Genomic DNA, 19172 nt, shown 5'->3' with positions numbered 1-19172 from the left:
AACTCGAACCAGAGAGGGTAAATTTAGCAGTGGTGTAGTAACCAGTTATGGAGCAGTGAAGCAGTAAAAGTGAGTAATGGCAACTTAAGCTTTTAGTGTGACTTTAGGAAAGATCTATCACCATCATGTCCGCGTTTCTCCACTGCACGTCTACTGGATGGCATTAACGCATGGCTTACATGGATAACAGTGTAAAGTCCATTTTAAACACACTTTGTTATGCTCTTGTGCCAAAATGACAGTTCTTACAGGGCAGCCACAGGCTCCCTAAGAAGTCTTAAAATGTCTGTTAAAGTGTTTGTACTGATTAATATCATTAACCCTTTCATGCATAGAGGTCACTACAGTGTGCAGCTATTCAAAAGCTGTTTTCTTGTATATGCATGAGTTTTGATGGCATAGTTGCACATCAGCAACTACAGTGGAAGCTACTGCATCATCTCATACACTGCTACCCAGTGGGAAGCCATTGCAAGTGAAGAAAAAAACCTTCTATAAAAAAACAACAACCTTGCAGGTAAGAAATGGTGACATCAAGTAACATCTAAGGAGTCCTGCAACTGCTAAATTTTCCAAGTATTGATTTTATATTAGGAGGAAATTGTGATTAATCACATGTCCACTGAATTGTACATCATGCATGACTAGCTATATTTAAACTACTGGACATGTGAATATATCTTTATAAAATATGGGTTAAAACAGTTCAAACCTTGTTTTTTGTGCCTAAAGATGAATAAAAACACTTGGTAAAAAAATCCCGACTGAGGTTATCATAATTCATGCATGAAAGGGTTAAGGACAATTTTTTGAAATGTTCTTTAAGCCAACCAGTCAACATTATACATATTTCTATGATCATATTTTCACATTTGATGTTTATGTTTATTGCAAAATTGACTTTAAATTTAAATGGTGGCATTAAAAAGTCTTAAATTCAACTTGCAGACACATGTAGACACCCTGTATGATGCAACACTGGTGAGTTAAGGAACATCTTCCCTTCAACATGAGTAGATAGAAGGTTTGTTACCAAATGATTCCCATAAGATCTGATACTCAGTAATTATATCGCAAATGTAACTTTTCATTTCGATGCTGCCTGTTTAAATTGTATTCTCAGACACTTTTAATCAACATCACAAGTAATGTATCTCCTGGTATAAATCAGTCTGTTGTATTTTTTAGTAAATAGCTTTAAAGAGGCCGCATATGAAAACAGAGGAGTCTAACAAAACATTACGTTACAGTTGCATTATGGGAAATGTAGGATCCATACTAGGGAGTTAAAGTCAGGATATCTCGACCTCTGCTGCATCAATTTTAGCCATCCTTTAGAATAATGTCTCTTGTATGTTTTCTAATGTTGTGGAAGTGCCATACTAAATAACTGGAGAAAGGACTTTAGGAACTTTAACCTTACTTTCATATCAGATGAGTGGCAAAAGGCCAGGTTCAGTGTTGTCGCGGAGTAAAAGCCATTCTGCTAAAAATAAGCATTTTGTGAATGTAATTTGGCGTGCTGGCGAAGACATTTAGGACTACATATAAATATATACACACACAGAAACACCTCCAACCCTGTTTTTAAAAAAAAAAAAAAAAATCTAATTCAGCTAAATTACGCATCGACTTAATTATCTCCCACTGAGAATAAAGAACGTACAGTTTAACCAAATAGTCGAACAATAAAAGATCAGAGGTTGTTTTTGCAATTACTCCTGGGTGGGGTGGCGGCTTTTCATTGTCTATTCATTTAAGTTACTCTGGGGGGGAAAATGGAAAGTTTGAGCGCAAGAGAGGGACTGTGGAGCTCTTGTTAGGTGAGAGGAGGAGGGGGAGGGAGGGAGGGAGGTGGGAGTGCGTGGGACCGCCGGGCAGACGGGGAGGGGAGGGGAGGGGAGAGGAGGGGAGGGAAAAAAAAAATGCAGCTCGGACATTCCCAGGCTGGGAAACACAGTGGAGAAGAAGAGAGGAGGACCGTCCTCACACGCTGAAGTTTCTCATAAAGACACATTTGAAGGCGTAAAATCTGACCGAGGAGGAAATGGAGGCTGTTTGGTGACAAATCTGAGGGGAGAAAGTTTTTGCGGAGAATGCGCACAGGAAGCAAATGCAGGAAAGGAGCTGAGGACTATGTAGGAATTCCAGACTGAAGTCATGGTAAGTCCCCCTTCTCTCAACTCAAGCTTGTCTGGAAAATGCTTCACATAATCTACCTCTTCAATAAGGAAAAGACACTGATGCTGTTCAGGTTCTGGCAGGTTTGCCACAAAAAGATTCCAAACTTCTTCAGTGCCTCAAAGTGCATGTATCCTCAAGTCTATTTTCATTTTTATCATTGTTAAGTTAGGTTTTATCAGGTTTAAACCTACTTGAACGTATATTTATAAGATTTGCACATGCTTGATAGAGATACTTTTACATTTTACAAACACCCAGACTTGAATATGTGTTCCAAAAACTCAAAACAGCATCACTTTTTATGTGTGTTTTGCTTAAATCATTAGCTTCCCATAAAGGCGTGCCTTTGATCTGAAGTTTAGTCAGCAGTTAGAACGCTCACTTCGCAGCATGCAAAGCTGTCTAGTCCCAGCAGCAGCAAGTTATGTGACATGATTTGAGTTGTGTGACGTCGGTGATGTTTGTGGTTGACTTGCAGAAGGGAGTCACAAAAAAAGCCAGAAGAGCTCTCTGTTGCATCTCTGGGGATGTTGTTTACCATTCCCACCCACTCCTGGTCCGATCACTGACGTTCAGAGGCATAGAGATGAGTCAGGCGGGGGCATGCAGTACACACAGGGAGGCAAATTAGATTAAAGAAGAAAGAAAAGAGCTAAGAGAGATTTGGATTATATTCACGCTTCTGTGTGTTGGGCAGGGTGGAGCAGTTTGGCAGGCAGGAGAGAAAGCGGAGAGAAAGGGAGAGCTGGAGAGGGAAAGAGCGGAATAAAAGAGGAGGGTAGGGTTACTTTTTTTATTTTAGGAGACTTGGAGAGCAGCAACAGTGGTTTCAGTGATGCCGCATTTTCCACATTGGACCTGGGAGAAAAGGGGAGAGAGAGAGAGAGAGAGAGAGAAAAAGAAAAAAGAGAGAAAGAGGGGGAACAAGGGATGGCATGGACTTCAGGGAAGGGAGAACATGTGCAGTACAGTTTCATCTTCCTCTATAACCAGTTGGGAAAGTTTAGGGTGGAAAGCGGTAACAGATGTACGCATGAAGAGCTAATATAGCACCAATAAACTTATAAATGTATAGAAATTGAACTTTTCCTCGAACACCAGGCTCAACAGAGTGGATTTAACCCTTTAACAGAAGCAAATAAATAACCCTCCAAACAACATGTGTCCCAAAACACTTGGGGAATGAATGCGTGCACACATAGTCGCTCAGGGATAAACATGGCTGCCAACGCATGCACATAGGTGTTAAAATGCATCAGCAAACAGTTATGCAAACAGAGTCATACAGCACAGCGACACCCACACACGCAGATCAGTGCTTCTTTGCCAAGAATATGTGGCAGAGGGTATTTCCATTCCCTCTGTCTGGTGAGCTCTGATTTTGAAACGCTAATGGGATATACCAGTGCTTAAGTCTGGCCGGTGTACAGACTGGGGGGGAAAAAATGCCTGAAAGTTACAGCAAATGATTGTGTGTGTTTATTCTAACATGCTTGGAGCACCAGGTGGGTGGAGATAACAGCACTAGAACAATCCAGACAGGGTCAGCAATGTTGTCAATCACAGAAATCTCTCATTAACCGTTTCCTGTGATTGTTAAGACCCTCTGACATATACTGTACAGTGCATACAGACTGAGGATGGCTACATTTACACACAGCGATTTGCCACCTATGACCCATTCATTGGGCACCCAATCATTTTATTTTGCCCTATAATCCAACATAGTGTTTATGAGTTTATGGTCTCAGGTGCTAGTTTCAAGCATGGACTGTACATAAGAAATGGATGTAGCCATCGCGATATCACCCATTGGTTGGTAGACCATCATTTTGCAGCCTTGAGTTTAGCTTCACGCGCGCCGCCATCTTGTTTTGAAGGCCGTCAGCTACTTGGTTTATTTGGAGCGTTTTTTTGAAGTGTAAGTTCACTGATTGGTCAGTCCCACCAAATCATACCCTGCTTTATGGTCTATGTTCCTCTAAATGGGACCACAATTTACCAAATGAACATCATGCTGTGTTGAAGCCATGAATGTACAAAGACAGCTGGATACAGCGTTGGAGGCGGGGCTCCGTTCGTTCCTACGAAAGTTTCTCAGTGGCCCATGATGTCAAAAATGTTTGGCTTCCGGTATAAAAGATCTTTTGCATTGTTGGGCCCATGGAGCATCTCGGATCTGCCGAGTCGGCTAACTTTCTGTTAAACCTCCTCTATAATGAATGGGAATAAATTGATTTAATTGTGCAGCTCATCTAGACTTCCCATCAAAATTCAAATTCTGATGGTGAAACGGGTCTTTTCACGGGGGCGAAACTCAAGGCTTCCAAACGGCGGTCCCCAGTCTGTATCAGTGGCTGTGCCCACTTTGTCTACACTGCCCGCTTCTATACAGTCGACGATTATGCCATGGCCAAAAACTGTGTGAGTGCTCTGATAAACCCACTGTGTGCTACCTGCGACCAACAGCACCAATAAATGTGACCAAATTCCATGTTCAATTGTCACATTCATGTGCTGTCTTGCACAATATATCTACTGTGAAACTGGCCTTTACTCCATTCAGTGACGGACTGTAGCACTTACGTCGTCTAAAGCAATCTGTAAAAAAAAAAAAAGTCCCTGCAAGCTGTTTGACCTACTGTAGGTCAGGTTAGATTACAGGAAGATTTAGGAGAGGAAATCAGTCTCAGGCCTCTCCTCTTTCTTCCCCTTCATCCTCCTTTCCCTTTGTCTGGCTGCTTCTTTCTTATCCCAGTCTCCTTTCTTCACCTCCCCTCTTTTCTTTTCCCTCATTCTCTCGTCTGCATCTTTCTCATTTTTTCCCCTAATCATGTCATCTTCTATCACCCCCACCTTCTCTGAGTTCCTCTCTGCTCCATATCTCTTCCTCTATTCCTCTGTCCGTCTTGTACTGTAGGGGTCTACATCTGGTTTCTATCATGGTTGCTGCTGCTCTTGTTTCCCATCGATCTCTCCCACTGGTCAGCCTCCTCCTCTTTCTTTTCTCTTTTCCTTTTTCTGTCTGAACGCTCGGCCTCTCTGGGTCTGTCTGGTTCTCTGAATTCGTCCGTCACTCTGTCTCTTTTTCAATCTGTTTCTCAATTCACTCACACTTCAATAAAGCGGACAGGTATGAAGGACGCTTCAAGTGCTGTTTTTTATACCAAATCCACTTTATTTCTTTATCTTTGTCCTCTCAATTTTATCACCACTCACTCTATTTTCCTCTTGATGTCTATCATTCTGTCTGTTTTTCCCTCTGTGCCAATCTGTGTGAAAGACTACCACTGCCCTCTTCCTTTTCAGTCGGTGCACAGGGGAGAAAGACAGGAAGTCTGACGCAAGAATGACATACTCTGATTCTGTGCCGTGTGTCCATATTTGACACAAACAGGACGACACTCACTCATCCACACCGATTGTCCTCACTGACACTCTATGTGCCTCATGAGCACTCACACATACAGACATTTCCGGTGACTTATTGACCACAGACTGAAAATAACAGTGGACCAAGTGACTAAGATGTCACGCGTGACATTGTGATTGGTAGATTTGAAGAGAGGACGTCTGCATGTGCAGTTGCCGCCCATGTTGTAATTGTACGTAGCCAGAACAGCAGGTGAAAGCTGATCTGTCAATTAGGAGGCAGAACAACAAGATCTGCAGTCGTAGAGCAGCTTGGGATCAGTAGTAAAACTCTTTTTATTGTTTGACTGAAAAAAAAGTGAAGGTCCACTTAGTATTCACCGTCCTCCACATTGGATGGAGTTTACACGGTTGTCATGGAGAAAGCTCAGTTTTAATCATGCAGTCCTCATAATGGAACTTTTGTTATGTGATAACTTTGCATAAATAAAGTTGTTTTCAGCTTCATGCCAATACATGTCTCATCTCTATAAGCAGATATCAACATGGGAATGCAGAATCTGCCGACAAGGGACAACATTTTGTGATCAGAAGCATCGTAGTTTCCGTTTGTAGTCCAACTGGTATTGACCAATTTGAGCAACAGTCGGCGTGCAGAGCAAAAGTGGCCGAATGCATTGGATGAAATGCAAAATCCAGAACCCAGCTGTTAATTTAGCTGAAGAAGCAGGAGAATTTTCTCAACCCATAAAGGAACACTTAATGTTTGGTTTTTTGATCTTTAGACAGTTTTCTCTGTGTGCAAATATTTAAAGGTGCACCATAGACTATGCATTTGGTGAAATCATAAAATCTTTTTCATAAAATCAGTGCAGTGTTACAATTGACGCTGCATGCAGGTTCAGATCGAACAGACTTTGCATTAAAACAACAAAACCACCCTCACTTCTGAATATTTCCATGAAAAACGGGCAGTGCTTTGACAGACATGCACTAGCTGCAGTGAGGTATCACGTAAAAAGAAGTCTATAACCTCTAGAACATTTCAGGACAGTCGTGCCCTTCTCTTGTGAAAGCTATTCTTAGCATTCCTTAAATGAACTAACATGCTTCTTGTCAAGCTCCTAACTCAGATCTGTTCTTCGTCATCTTTCTAGTTTGGCTTTATGTGGTGATAATGTGAGTACAGCTACTTCTCCAGAGGACACTGGAGATAGTTCTAGTGGCATTTGTGGGAAAATGTGCTGTATATAAAAACAAAGCCTCTATTTCCAGATTCATTTGCATGATATTCTACTTCATTCGTGCAGATTTGTCCAAAGTGATTAACAATGAATAAGACATGCGAGTTGATTAGCATTAAGTATCCGATTGAAGAGTAACTGAGTTACACCTTTAGCCCCTTGTTGATGAGGCACAAGGTTTTACAGGAGAGTTTTCTTCTGTCTTGGAGTCTGGAAGGAAATCTAATTTACAATTTCAAGGCTGCTTTGTTTCACGAGCACATATGGGTCTGTGATGGGAAAGTGGAGCGACTAACTGCATTAAATGCACTGCTACTGTAGCTGTAGGTTAGACAGGAGCGAAGTGTACATGAATCTACTTGACCCCTCACTCAGAAAAAACACACGACACAGCTGTGTTGCCAACACATTACCCTGGTTTTTACGGGAAAATAGAGATATTCACATTTTTACAAGGATTTTGTGGTTTAGTGGAGTAACTGCCGCACTATTGGCTTCCTTCTATTAGACATTAGAGTGTATTTGAGTGATCGTGGCATCAGACTGCAATTTCACTCTTTGGATTTGAGCAGTCGTATCCCGTTGAAAGTTGTGCGTGCAGGCATGCAAACACAGTTAAACACTGAGCGGAAGAAAAATAGGGGGGAAAAGGTGCTGGTGGCATACAATTGGACATCACACATCCAAGCCAAATATTATTGCAGGCTAGCTAGCTTGTCACTAAATAAGCTGAATGGAGTTTAGCTATCTGCCAGTCTAAATGTGAGAAATTTGTGACGCTAACAAGTATAAACATGATTTTAGGACACTTCTCCAAACCTGAGTGGCCTATTTGTACCGACACTCAAGTGATGAAGCTTGAGAAGTGGTTCACTGAGTTGCACTCTCTGGCACAAGCTGCATATGTGATCCTGAGGGGCTCTATTGAGCCAGTTGGGCTCAAATTGCAGAGTTGTTCCCAGAGTTGAAAGTACAGGAGCTTTTCACACACTTCGATTGGCCTTTACAGACAGTCTGATGACACATTAACAGTTTTGTCTTTGAGAAAATGGACACTGAAAGGAAATCAGTGTCGGTCCACTGTCGTGTTTTAATTTCTGCTTTAATTTACTGTTGTGTTGAATTAACTCAAGTTTTGTGGGATGCTTTAAGAAGGGCTTTAGTCTAAGAGGAAGTTCCTGCTGGCTTGCCTTGCATCCCCTGAACCCCCCTGCTGAGCTTTTACTAGACTCAGTATGTTCTGTCAGTGAGCCAGAAGGCTCTTTTACAACCACTACACCTTTTACAACATGCTCTCCGACAGACTGTTGTTTACCGTCGTCTACACCTCCTCCTGTATCGGTGATGTACACTCATCTTGCTGTCTCTACACAAACTTACAGTTACTTGTCTGTAAGACGGTCATCAGTCTGAACATGGGCCCTAAATAATAAAAATGTCCACCATAGATAGTCATGTAATCTAGTGTTGGTCTTAGAAGTCTTGCTTTGTTTTTCACAATAAAAGAATATCTTTCAGTGCAGTGATATGAACTTCTGTCAAACAGGAATTGTGCAGCAAATTTTTTTTTTCAAGATGAATTAAGAATGATTTGTAGACCCATGTTCTGTCAAGAAGAACATTTTATGTGCAGCTTCCCAAAAACCATCCATAGGGATTTAGCGGTTCTGTTTACTAAAAAGCCATTGTGACCTTAGAGCTGCTCTGCTTCTCAAAAACTGAGCTGAGTTAAGCAAAATTTACAGAGGTTTTGTCATTTACAGTTGCTGTATAGCTCGCATCGAGAATTTGAGCCCAGGGGTGCCACTCTGCTTTTGGTGCCATAACAGCTGAAGTCACACTTGAAAAATTTGCCTTGCAGCCAAGAGAATAGTTAGGAAACAGAGCCTAGCATCTCCTGTGAGTGACCCTGAGCAAACTCAGGAGAGCAGGTATCCCACCAGAGTTCCACTGTAGATCTGTGTTTTGCTTTGTTTACAAGTCTCAGACTTTCTCCTCCTTAGTTTTCAGTCCCCTACTGGCCATTGCCTTTTTTTCAGTTCCTCCCTACAACTGTTTGTACTTTTCTGTGCCTACATTTCCATTTTTCTCCCTCTCTCCTTCAGACTCGGGTCAAAAAAGCAATTGCAAATAAGTCTCAACATTTGTTTCAAACTTAGTTTGGATGCCTGACTTGTTGAATTTACTTTGTTAGGGCATACGTTGCATAAGATTTTAGTCACAGGAAAACTACAGTTTGTCTCTAATACAAATACTTTCTTGTTTGTAATGCTCATTCTATCCTCCTCTGTGGCTAACCCCAAACCCCCTCTGCACACAAAAACAAACCAAAAAAAATCATTTTCAAACGCTGCTGAACCTAGGTCTTCTTCCATGAACCCCCACTCCACCACCAGCTCATTCCCTCCTGGCCCCTCTCTCGCTAGCCGCCCTTTAGTTTTTCCGTACACTCTGTTCTCCCATCCTGGGTTTTCTCCCACGGCTTTCTATCCATTCCCTCGGCTGTTGTAGTTACTCAACACAATATGCCGACTGTTGAAGAGAATCCCAATGTAATTGTTGTCAGATGACATTCAGAGAGTCGGATGGAGGTGAAACAAAGAAAGTTGGGTTAAAAAAAAAAAGAGGAGATGAGGAGAATAAGAGCTGGGAGGGGGATGAAACTGAGGTAAAGGGGGAGAGAGGCAGATGGGAGGTTTGGGAGGAAATGTGAAGTGAGGGAGAGAGAAAGAGAAAAGCTGGAAAAGGGAGAGAAAAAAAGTTGCAGGTTGCCATGCCAACGGTCAATGTAGAAAAATAAACACTGTATGTGTTGCGTGCACTGCTCCGTCACCCTCCACCTCACAGGCCGGCCCAGTGTTATGATGTGTGTGTGTGTGAATATGCATGCAAATGTGCATGCATGTATGGTGTGTGTGTGTGTGTGTGTGTGTGTGTGTGTGTGTGTGTGTGTGTGTGTGAGAGGGAGTTAACATGTTGCAGTGCTTTGACTCTTTTGTTCTGGGGGTTCTTACATTAACTGGGCCTTGGAGGAAATGTTTGACACTCCCCAGACCATACAACAGGAAGTTCAAAGTAGAATATGTGTGTATATTTATCTGTGTGTGTGTGTCTGTGTCAGCAAAAAGTGAGACAACCCAACTGTTAAACACAAACACAGACATTAGAGTTGATTCAGCGTCCGGTTAAGGATTAACCCTTTCTTACCGTCTCTCTCAGGGTTCGGAGGCAATGGAGGATTGCGTGCAGGGCGCGCTCTCATCGCTTTATCCTCCTTTTGAGAGCACGGCACCACCCCTCCTCTCCCAGGTAGGTCTCACCAGCACACACACACACACCTTTATTCCTACCTGCATATTAACAGCAATAAACAGAGGAATATAAATAATGCAGATCCAATTAAACGATAAAGCCATGTTGGAATATGAGGGGAAGGCGGTGTTACGTGCAGATAACATGGCTTTCCCCAGATATAAACTGCTGCCAGAAGCCAACACAAACAAAGTCCAGCCAGCTGGTCAATTATAGCCAAACCCTCTTCCTCCAAGCAGGAGCTTGATATGACTTGAAAACTACACACTGCTTCTGTTTTTTAAGTTATAGAATTTATTTTAAGAAAAAGCCAACTAGACAAAACTGTTCATGCTTTTGCATGTATGGGAATTTGGTAACCGGCTTGTTCCAAGTTGCCGTGTAGCTTCTCATGTTGCAATGGAGAAAGCTGCTTGGTAAGATGATGCGGATGAAATGAAGCAACCCCGTGTTTTAATTTCTGATTACATGCTGTCTGGGCTGAGGAAATTCTTCCACTCTTGAGCAAATGAAACCCTTTCAAAATCCATTGGATACACTCAAAAATGCAAAGGGGTCTAGCTGAAACAAAGGAGGCTCTTAGTTCATGTGAAGCTGATATTCTGGAGATTAAATGGTTTCCCCAATCAGCACTGATATGTAAAGTCTTCTGCATTTTATTTTGTGCATCTAATCCTCCAATGCACTGTGAACAACCACGTTAACTCAAGTGTGTTTGCCCCTTTTTCACATTTATGTCCAGGTCTTTTCAGTCCTGGAGTCGACCTATCAGCACGACAGTCTTCGCTACCTCCTGGACTACTTCGTTCCTGCCAAGCACCTCCTGCACAAACTCCAGCAGCACGCCTGTGTGAGTTCCAAATTGCAAACACTGTGGCTGAGAACACACACATAGCTGTATAATCAGAAACAGAATCAGCTGTCAAATGCAAAGAGTATAGCGTGAGAAATTTGTCAGCTGTTTTGATTCCTTTGGTGAAGATGGTCATCCAGTCGTTGTTATGTAGATGTTTAGAAGAGCTGTTTTTATGTCTCTGGGGCAACCAGTCCAAGTCAAGTCTAACCAGTCCTGTCAAACAAAGACTTGAGTCAAGACCTGAAGGGGTTGTTCGAGTGACTCAAGTCAATTGAGACAAATCCAAGACAATTATCAAGGTGCTGGTGGCGTCAAGTCACAAGTCGTCATGAGGCTTCACTTGTTCAATTGTTAAGTTATGAAGAACAAATCCATGTCAAGTCAATAGTCTTCACAATGAAAGTCTCCAGTCTCGTCTCAAGCTCTAAGGTTCAAACCTGAGTCAAGTCACAAGACCTCCATATCATCAAAAAGGTGACTTGTTTTTAAGTCTTTTGGGAAATGTTCAAGTCATGAATAATGTCTTGCCTAAGCAAGTCTCAAGTCAAGTTTCAGGTCAGTCAAAACGTCCTAAGTCAAGTCTTCTCCTCTGAGGAATACTTCTTAAGGCTTGACTTGTTTTTGTCTTTTCAGTTTCTCAGTTGAGAGGACTTACGTCAAGTTTCAAAATCTAAATGACAAGCTCATGTCAAGTCTCAATTATTGCTAATGCAAGTCTCAAGTCAGGCCTCAAGTCAATTGAGACAAGTCTTGAGTCAAGTTCCGAAATTCATAGGTCTTCTCTGTAAGCACAAGTCCAGGACAAGTCACAAACAGTCTTAAAACAAGCATTATTATTGGGATCATTGATGTGAAGTTAAGGTAAAGCCATGACTGGAATGTTTTGCTCACAAATGTTAAGTCATGTCAGTCTCTCAAAAAGTCTTTGTTTTTATGCCTTACGTCGAAGTGCCGAGTCTTCAGTCCAGTATCACAGTACCTGATGACATAGTGTCACCAGGGCAAAGGAAAGTTCAAGGCATTTCTAATTTGCCACATGTGTGACCCTTTACTTGTTACTAACTACACTGTGGAGGGTCGAGCCTACTCTAAAACTCTAGATGGCTGGTAAAATTAGTGAAAGTGGCTGGTGAAATTTGAGATTTACCAGCCGCTGTAACACGCAGACAAAAGGGGTGGTTTCCTGCCTTGGAAGCTCCACTAAGTCGACAGAGATAAATGAAATGCAGTGAACTAAAAGATAAATAAAAGAGCGCTGGCTGTAATTGCCATACTCCCACATATACAAAGCAGATGCATGGAAACAGTATGCTGGAGGAAACATAATGCAAACAGTGTGCAGACATGCAGCGTCCACTTTGTGCCCTCACACACAGAACAGGACAAACAGCAAATGAGATGCACCATGTACTTAACTGGTTTATACTGAACAGCATTTTTTTTAATTTTACTTTCCAACACACACACACACACACACACACACACAAAGATAAACCACACACACTGTTTAGCACAAGCTGGGAGGCTAAGAGCTGTCTCATATTTCCCTTTACAGTTTCCCCAGACTTGCGCGCACACATGCACTGGCATTGTGAGCAAACTATGTTTTCATTGTCGCTTAGTGGAGCTGCCTGGGACGGGAGTTAGACTGTGAGTCATGACAATAATTTCTTCCATATGTGAGTGCGTTACTGCTGTGAGAGAAAGAGAGAGTGAGTAACAGAGAAGCGGTGGGAGTCGAGCAAGAGAATGAACATGGCTTTCATTCACCATGCCTGAGTGCTTGCGTGCGCATGCGCCCGAAAAAAGAGAAGATGTTGGAGGTTGGCGACTATAGTAGAGTGATTGAGGAATTTTTGAGAAGTGGTAGGTGCTCAAGAGGGAGCAAACACTGGGGAGCATTGAGGGAGCATTAGGAGGAGGTTGGAGGGGGAGAGGACACAGAATGTGGACTGGTTCAAAACAGACAAACTTTTTAAGAGAGGAAAAGTCACACATGGTTTTCTATGCTAATATCCACCCTGACAGAGATCAGACTTTTCCCTGACACTCTGCTAGAACAGGCAAGAAAAGAGACAGAAGAGAGGCTTAAAGGGATGAAATTAAATAAGGGACGGAGAGGTAGAAAAGGGAAGATGGACGAGAGGTTGAGTTAGGAATATAATTTGATCACGTCTCGTGAGTCTGGAGGATATGGAGGGGGGAGGGAGCAGCTCTGTGTCAGTCGATTATAGACGTGACTGGGAACGGCAGGGAGAGGTTCTGGATGAGTTTTATTCCTCAGGCTGCAGGAGAGAGGATATAGATTTGACACAGGATTGATTAAGGTGGGAATAGCATTTGGACTAAGGTGTTTCTTCCTCAACAGATCAGTTGATTGATAGTGCAGCGGTTCACACTAGGGGCCCTCTCTCCTTCACCTAACTTCATGAAGTTCTGGAGTAAATGCTTCATTGGGGGATTTTCTATATTTAGACCCATGTTGTTTTAGTGTGCTTGATTTAGGTTTTCTCAGTCTTACACAGTGTCTTGATGGGTTTTCTGCTTCTGAAACAGTTGACTGAACGGTGGCTGGCTGTTGGGAAGAGTTGGTCATCTGCACGTGTCTGTCTGACTCACACTGGCTCTCTGCAGCCATCCAGAGTCTTCTCACTGTGTCATGCCAACTAAGCGTTTTTACACTTTAGAAAACACTGTGTGAGTCACATGTCTGACATTTCTATGCGGTGCTGGCTTTTGGCCAGCAGAGCTAGTGAATACTGTTGACTGGTGTGGTATCAGTTCTAGAAATTCGACTCACAGAATAACTAAGCCAAACAAAACCGTGCAGGCAGGCTCAGATTTGCTCATGCGGGTTGCAGTTTGTGAATGGGGATGCAAGATTGTGCATGATTGTTAAACTACAGAGCCTAAAGAGGTACAGAGAGAAGACTTGGCACACAATGCAGATGAAGGTCTAACTGTTATTTATACATTCAACATACTCTGCCTCACTGTTTCTTCTTCTGCGTGTCATTGCAGTCTCAGTACCTGGGCTGCTTGTTCCTTCACTCTGGCTGGCCTCTGTGTCTAGGCGAGAAGGTGGTCGTACAGCTCTCCACCCTGGATTGGAGGCTCCTACGCAGCAATGACTTCTATCTACAAGTGGTGCCCTTCTCTACGCGCTGCCCTCGGCTCGCCCTAAAATGTCTGGCTCCTGGGGGGCGCACCGTTCAGGAAATCTTGGTACCCGAGTCACAGCACCCCCTTGTGTTCACCACTGAATGGCTGCACAGCATCAACAAAGAACGGGGCCACAAGAGAGAAGGTGAGGAAAGGATGTCCTGTACTTCCATTGATATTTTGTTATTCTAAACATAAGAAAGTGTTGTACTAGCCAAGCCACCAGAGAAAAGCAGTTGTTTCTAATCAATTTCTGATCATAAATATTTGGTAATTCAGGTTAAGAGTCAGTTAAGAGTGTTATGGTTTAAACTAGACTAAGTTTTTAGGTGAGAATTAACACTTTGTAGCTAGTAATGTCAGTAAGTAATGATTGTGGAGAAGACAGCAGGGTAACCAGAGGATGTGAAACAGATGTGTGCAGTTTATGACCCAGGGAATGTGGAAAGGCAACAGGAGAAGGGAGAGATATATGGGTGTCAGCAGATGGTGGGTGATAAGAAGAACCTAATAGCAGCTAAAGACAGGCAGCAAAAATTTAAACCTTTGTTTCCACTTCCCATTTGTTTAGCTTATGTTGGCATCTTCTTCTTTTTGCCAAGTGTTTACCCTCATTATACAGGTCAACTTGACATAAACTTGGTCCTCTTTCATCTTTGCACAGTTGGAGGAGGACTTGACACCTGCCTGGTCAGTACATGTGATGGTGTGGTTCGACTTCCGTGGAAGGAGGTCGTCTACCCTAAATTCATTCACGATCCCTCTGAAGAGCTTGGCTTGATGTCCAACCAGGAGGGTCCCTTATCTGACCGCCTGCCCAGTGAGGGGGGCAGCAGCCTCGGGGGCTGGGGTGGCTCATCCTCTGGAGAACTAGACTCCTGGTCCTGGGATGAGGAAGAAGATGATGGTTTACCACCAGACGGCTTGGACGGGCTTCCCCGGCGAAGGCGAAGTGAAGATGGGCTTGGGAGGACAGTGAGACACCCTCAGCTGGACGGGGACTATGTGGAGCTGTTGGAGCCCAGATTGGGCCCTGATGGAGGGGTTGACACAAGGCAGAGATACCTCGAGATGCATGGAATTTGTAAGACAAAGACTTTGCCGCTGTGCAGAAGAGGTAAAGCCATCAAACTCCGGAAGGGGAAAGCTTGGGGATATGGGAGATTTGAAGGGTCAGGAAGTTTTCGATCTGTTTTTGGGGCCAGAAGAGATGTGGTAACCCCAAAAAGTGACATTTTACCACCTCGGCCTCCACCAGGAGTCACTGAACCTGGCAGAGGGAGGCGGTCTTACGCCTCTTCTGTCCACGACTCTGATGATGGCGATAAAACAAGCAGAGACTCTGAGGGCCTGGAAAGCCAGCGGCTTTTTTTTGATGGCCCGTTCAACGAAAGGAGGCCTGGCGTAGGCAAGGAGAGAGATAGCAATAGCCTCACACAGCCGTGCAGAGACAACCACAGAGGAAAAGACTCAGAGAGTGGCGACAGTTTGGTCACAAATGAAATCCATGACATGACAAACCACAAAGTCGGGCATGTTATAGAGGGCCACTCAGATCACGGTTCTCATTCGGACTCTGTTTTCGAGGATACAGATAAACCCCTGAGCGGAGACAGTGATGCCACCACTCCAACATCAGATGCACCAGAGAGACCATTCACTGTCCTTCTAGAAAGTGGAGAGACTATCAAAAGTGAATCTAAAATGAAGAGTTCGTGTAACCCAAAGGTGACAGAAGAAAGGGATGACGGAAAGACAGAGGACAGAGTATGTCCCAGAGGAAAGGAAGTTAAAACGGCAGGATTCAGAGCACCAAGGTACAGATGTGTTTCTCATGGGATGCCACACTCCTTCGTCTTATTTGTTTTCATTTTCACACATTCATATGAAAGTACAAGATCAGTAGCATGTTAGTGCAAACTCTGCGCACAAGTTAGAGGGTGTCCGGGTGAAACTGATGGTACTAAAGACATCTTCTGAAGCCATTCTAAAGGACATTATGTCCAAACAATGTCATTTCTGAAGTGATGCAGATTATTGACTTTCTTTCGTAGTTCATTAGTGCTTTCCTGTGCTTTGTCTTCAGGAGGAAAAGGAAGGGAAAGGGGGCCAAAGGCAGGGCTAGGTCTGGTGGTCGAGCGCACCAGAGGGGATCCAAACAGCAGAGTAAAGCTGCTCAACCAAGTCCCGCCACCTGCTCTGCCTTGACAAAGCTGCCAATCAAAGAGGAGAACCAACTGGAGCAAAGAGACCAGGCAGACGAACCTGATGGAGCGCCACCTTCAACTAATGAGGGGACGGACGACACAAGGAAAAGCAGTGCAGGTCTGAAGACAACTGAATGTTAATGCATAAACATCCTGGTCCTAAAAGTCCTAAAATAACCCATAACTATAACTTTTGAACCTTTCAACAGAGACGGATGCTGAATCTTTGCCTGTCTGCAATGGCCAATCAGGCACATCCTTATTTAACCACTCGAATGAGGAGACAGGAGACACATGTCCTGACCAACTAAATGGTGTTGCATCTAAAGAGCCTCCCCTGCTGAGGGAGCTGGACGCAGAGCTTCTGCAGTCAGGGAAGCTAAAGCTGACAGGTAAGTTGCTCCTACTGGGCAGTCTTGTAGATGTGAGACTTTGTTGTTATTGTTATAGTTTGTTGGTCCTAGTAGTGCTTTAGCCCTTCGCATCTGCTTATCAGAGTCAGTCATAAGTCCAATCTGACCATACACACATAAACATAACATTAGATTCAGTGTGATTTATAATTTACGGGGCTTCCAATACCTCTGATGCCCATCACTGATAGAAAATGTCTATAAATCCACTTAGAAGACCTAGAAAAAAGACAAACCTCATAACTTCTTGCCTCATAATCGTCACTTCTGGAAATAGGTTTATTCACTTTTAAAAGTGATCCAGTATCCATGGTTACAGTGTAAAGAGGAACTGCAAACAGGAACAGCTAATAGCTAATTTAGCATGAGTTGTCATGGTGCAAATTCGACCAACTGTAAACAATTATCCACTAAAAACTGGACTCAAGCTGTAGCCCGCAGATAACTGACTAACTTTATGGCAACATTATGCAACTACCTGCTTGCATCCCAAAGCATTATGGGAACTGTAGTGCCAAATCCTTGAACATGGAGCATGTTGTACTCTCAGCATGTCAGAACTTTCTCCTGAGTTTCCCTCTCAGTGCTTGATGCTTACGACCACAGGTACAGTGGACAGGTTGGGACGTGCTCTTGTTGTCACAGAGACGGATGTGTCAGAAGAGGGTTTCTGTGCAGAGGAGATGTCCCGGATCCTGGCCTGCTACCACAGAATCACTCGGTAAGTCTGCTTCCCTCCCACTGCAATCACAAAATGAATGCAGAGATACATGTCAGTGGTTTTAATAGTTGGCTTCAGACAGACAGAAGTTTCTAGATATCACACTTTCAGAATACCTGTGGCTGCACTATCTTAAAATCTACAATTGGCTTGTTCTTCAGTGTTTATATTTGGGCTTGTGTCATTTGTTTCTTGTTTCATCACTCATTAAAAAAAAACCTGTTCGGCCAAGAGCGCTTCATAATTATGTTTGACTTGATTTGCTTTTTGCTGACCTTGCCAAATGTAAGCAAAAGGTGGGGCTAAAAAAAGGAGCATGTGCCAGAAAGCAGAGAAAACCATAACAAACTGATTTACCAGTTTAACAAACATCTTTGGGCGTTCCAGTTTATCAGACACAATCACAACTCGCCTGTTATTCACAGCAAGTCTGAGCCAAAGTTCCATGACAGGATTGGGAAGAAATGATATGAAGTATAGCTGACCCTGTAACCGCCCTCCTGGAAGCTTTGTGATTGGCTTAGCAGATGCCATTCGTCTCATTGTAGAATAAAGCGCTTCTTTTCTAACTACTGCTCCTGCTTTAACCCTGAATTCACCCCTGTCCATCCATCCTCATCAGGCCTGCAGCCAAAGAAAAAGGTCTCACGCTGTTAATGGACAGCAGACGCTCTCCACCCTCCGCTCTCTGCCTCTCCGCGCTTAAATTGTTCCAGGTGAGACAGAAAAAAAAAAAAAAAGGTTGTTAGTCAAACGTGCTAAATGTTTGCTTGTGTGCTCTAATTTGCCTGCAGATGTGAAGAAGTAGCTCAAACACGTGTTGTTTTTGTGCGTTCCAGGTGTTGGTTCCCGGCGGTCTCGGATCTGTTCTGGTTTTGGTGGAAGAGCAGCAGGAGTCTCCTTCTCATAACCTGGAAGGAGCAGAGGTGAGCTCATACAAATTACGTTTACATCACACACACACACACACACGCATGCATGCACACAGGATAGAATTGTTCATTTCTCTCTAATTCAGTTAGTTTTATTTCCTTTAGGTGTAATAATGTCTTAATGTTAAAATGCAGATAGAACACCCACATGGAACTTATAAAAACTTGCCAAAACCACAAAGATAAAGTGTTAAGGAAAACATTAGCAAAATGAAAATTCCTCAACCTCCATCATCTATTATCATAACGACAGGGAGAACAGCTCATATACGAAATGTTTTTTCCAGTTCCTTGCTAATATTTGACGCATGTCAGATGGTCTTATTATAGCTACAGCACACATTCACTTTTCGCTTGAATCTAAATGAACCTTATTTCCATACATGCGGCACATTTAGAGTTTGCAAATAACCCCCATTTGACTGGTAATTCATCTCTTTGCTTTGCACACGCTGCATGAGAAAATTCTTCTTGCCATGTGGTTTGTGTTTCAACCTGGCAGCGTTAAACCATTGCATGTTAAAGGGAAATCCCGCCCAAAAGATGTTAACACTGTTCGAAAAAAAAAAAGCTGGACCACACATTCTTTGGTCCCTTTTGTTGTTTGGTTGTAATTGTTTTTATTTCTGCTGTTAAATTAATAAATGGAGATGATAAAAGTAATAAAACATGTTTTTGCTTTATCAACTCTTTCTTTTTAAGAAAGCTGAAAGTCTTTATTTGTAGACGTCATTGCAAAATATTTCAGCTTCATTAAGTCTATATGAAA

The 19172-nt window shown here is 43.0% G+C and overlaps 1 protein-coding gene across 1 annotated transcript in view; it reads left to right on the top strand.

The window, feature by feature from the left end:
- Nucleotides 1-7594: 7594 nt before the first annotated feature.
- arhgef40 (Rho guanine nucleotide exchange factor (GEF) 40) overlaps nt 7595-19172 on the top strand; it is a 33789-nt gene continuing 22211 nt past the window's right edge. Inside the window, exons 1-10 of the mRNA XM_070855196.1 lie at nt 7595-7732; nt 10020-10109; nt 10855-10962; nt 13990-14275; nt 14795-15947; nt 16217-16455; nt 16547-16729; nt 17357-17471; nt 18094-18187; nt 18311-18397. Of these exons, the coding sequence (XP_070711297.1) occupies nt 7595-7732; nt 10020-10109; nt 10855-10962; nt 13990-14275; nt 14795-15947; nt 16217-16455; nt 16547-16729; nt 17357-17471; nt 18094-18187; nt 18311-18397 (2493 nt within the window). The remainder of the gene's footprint in view (nt 7733-10019; nt 10110-10854; nt 10963-13989; nt 14276-14794; nt 15948-16216; nt 16456-16546; nt 16730-17356; nt 17472-18093; nt 18188-18310; nt 18398-19172) is intronic.

The sequence above is a fragment of the Pempheris klunzingeri genome, chromosome 23, assembly GCF_042242105.1.
Source record: "Pempheris klunzingeri isolate RE-2024b chromosome 23, fPemKlu1.hap1, whole genome shotgun sequence".
NCBI lineage: Eukaryota > Metazoa > Chordata > Actinopteri > Acropomatiformes > Pempheridae > Pempheris > Pempheris klunzingeri.
This window is presented reverse-complemented; position numbering and strand designations above follow the sequence as displayed.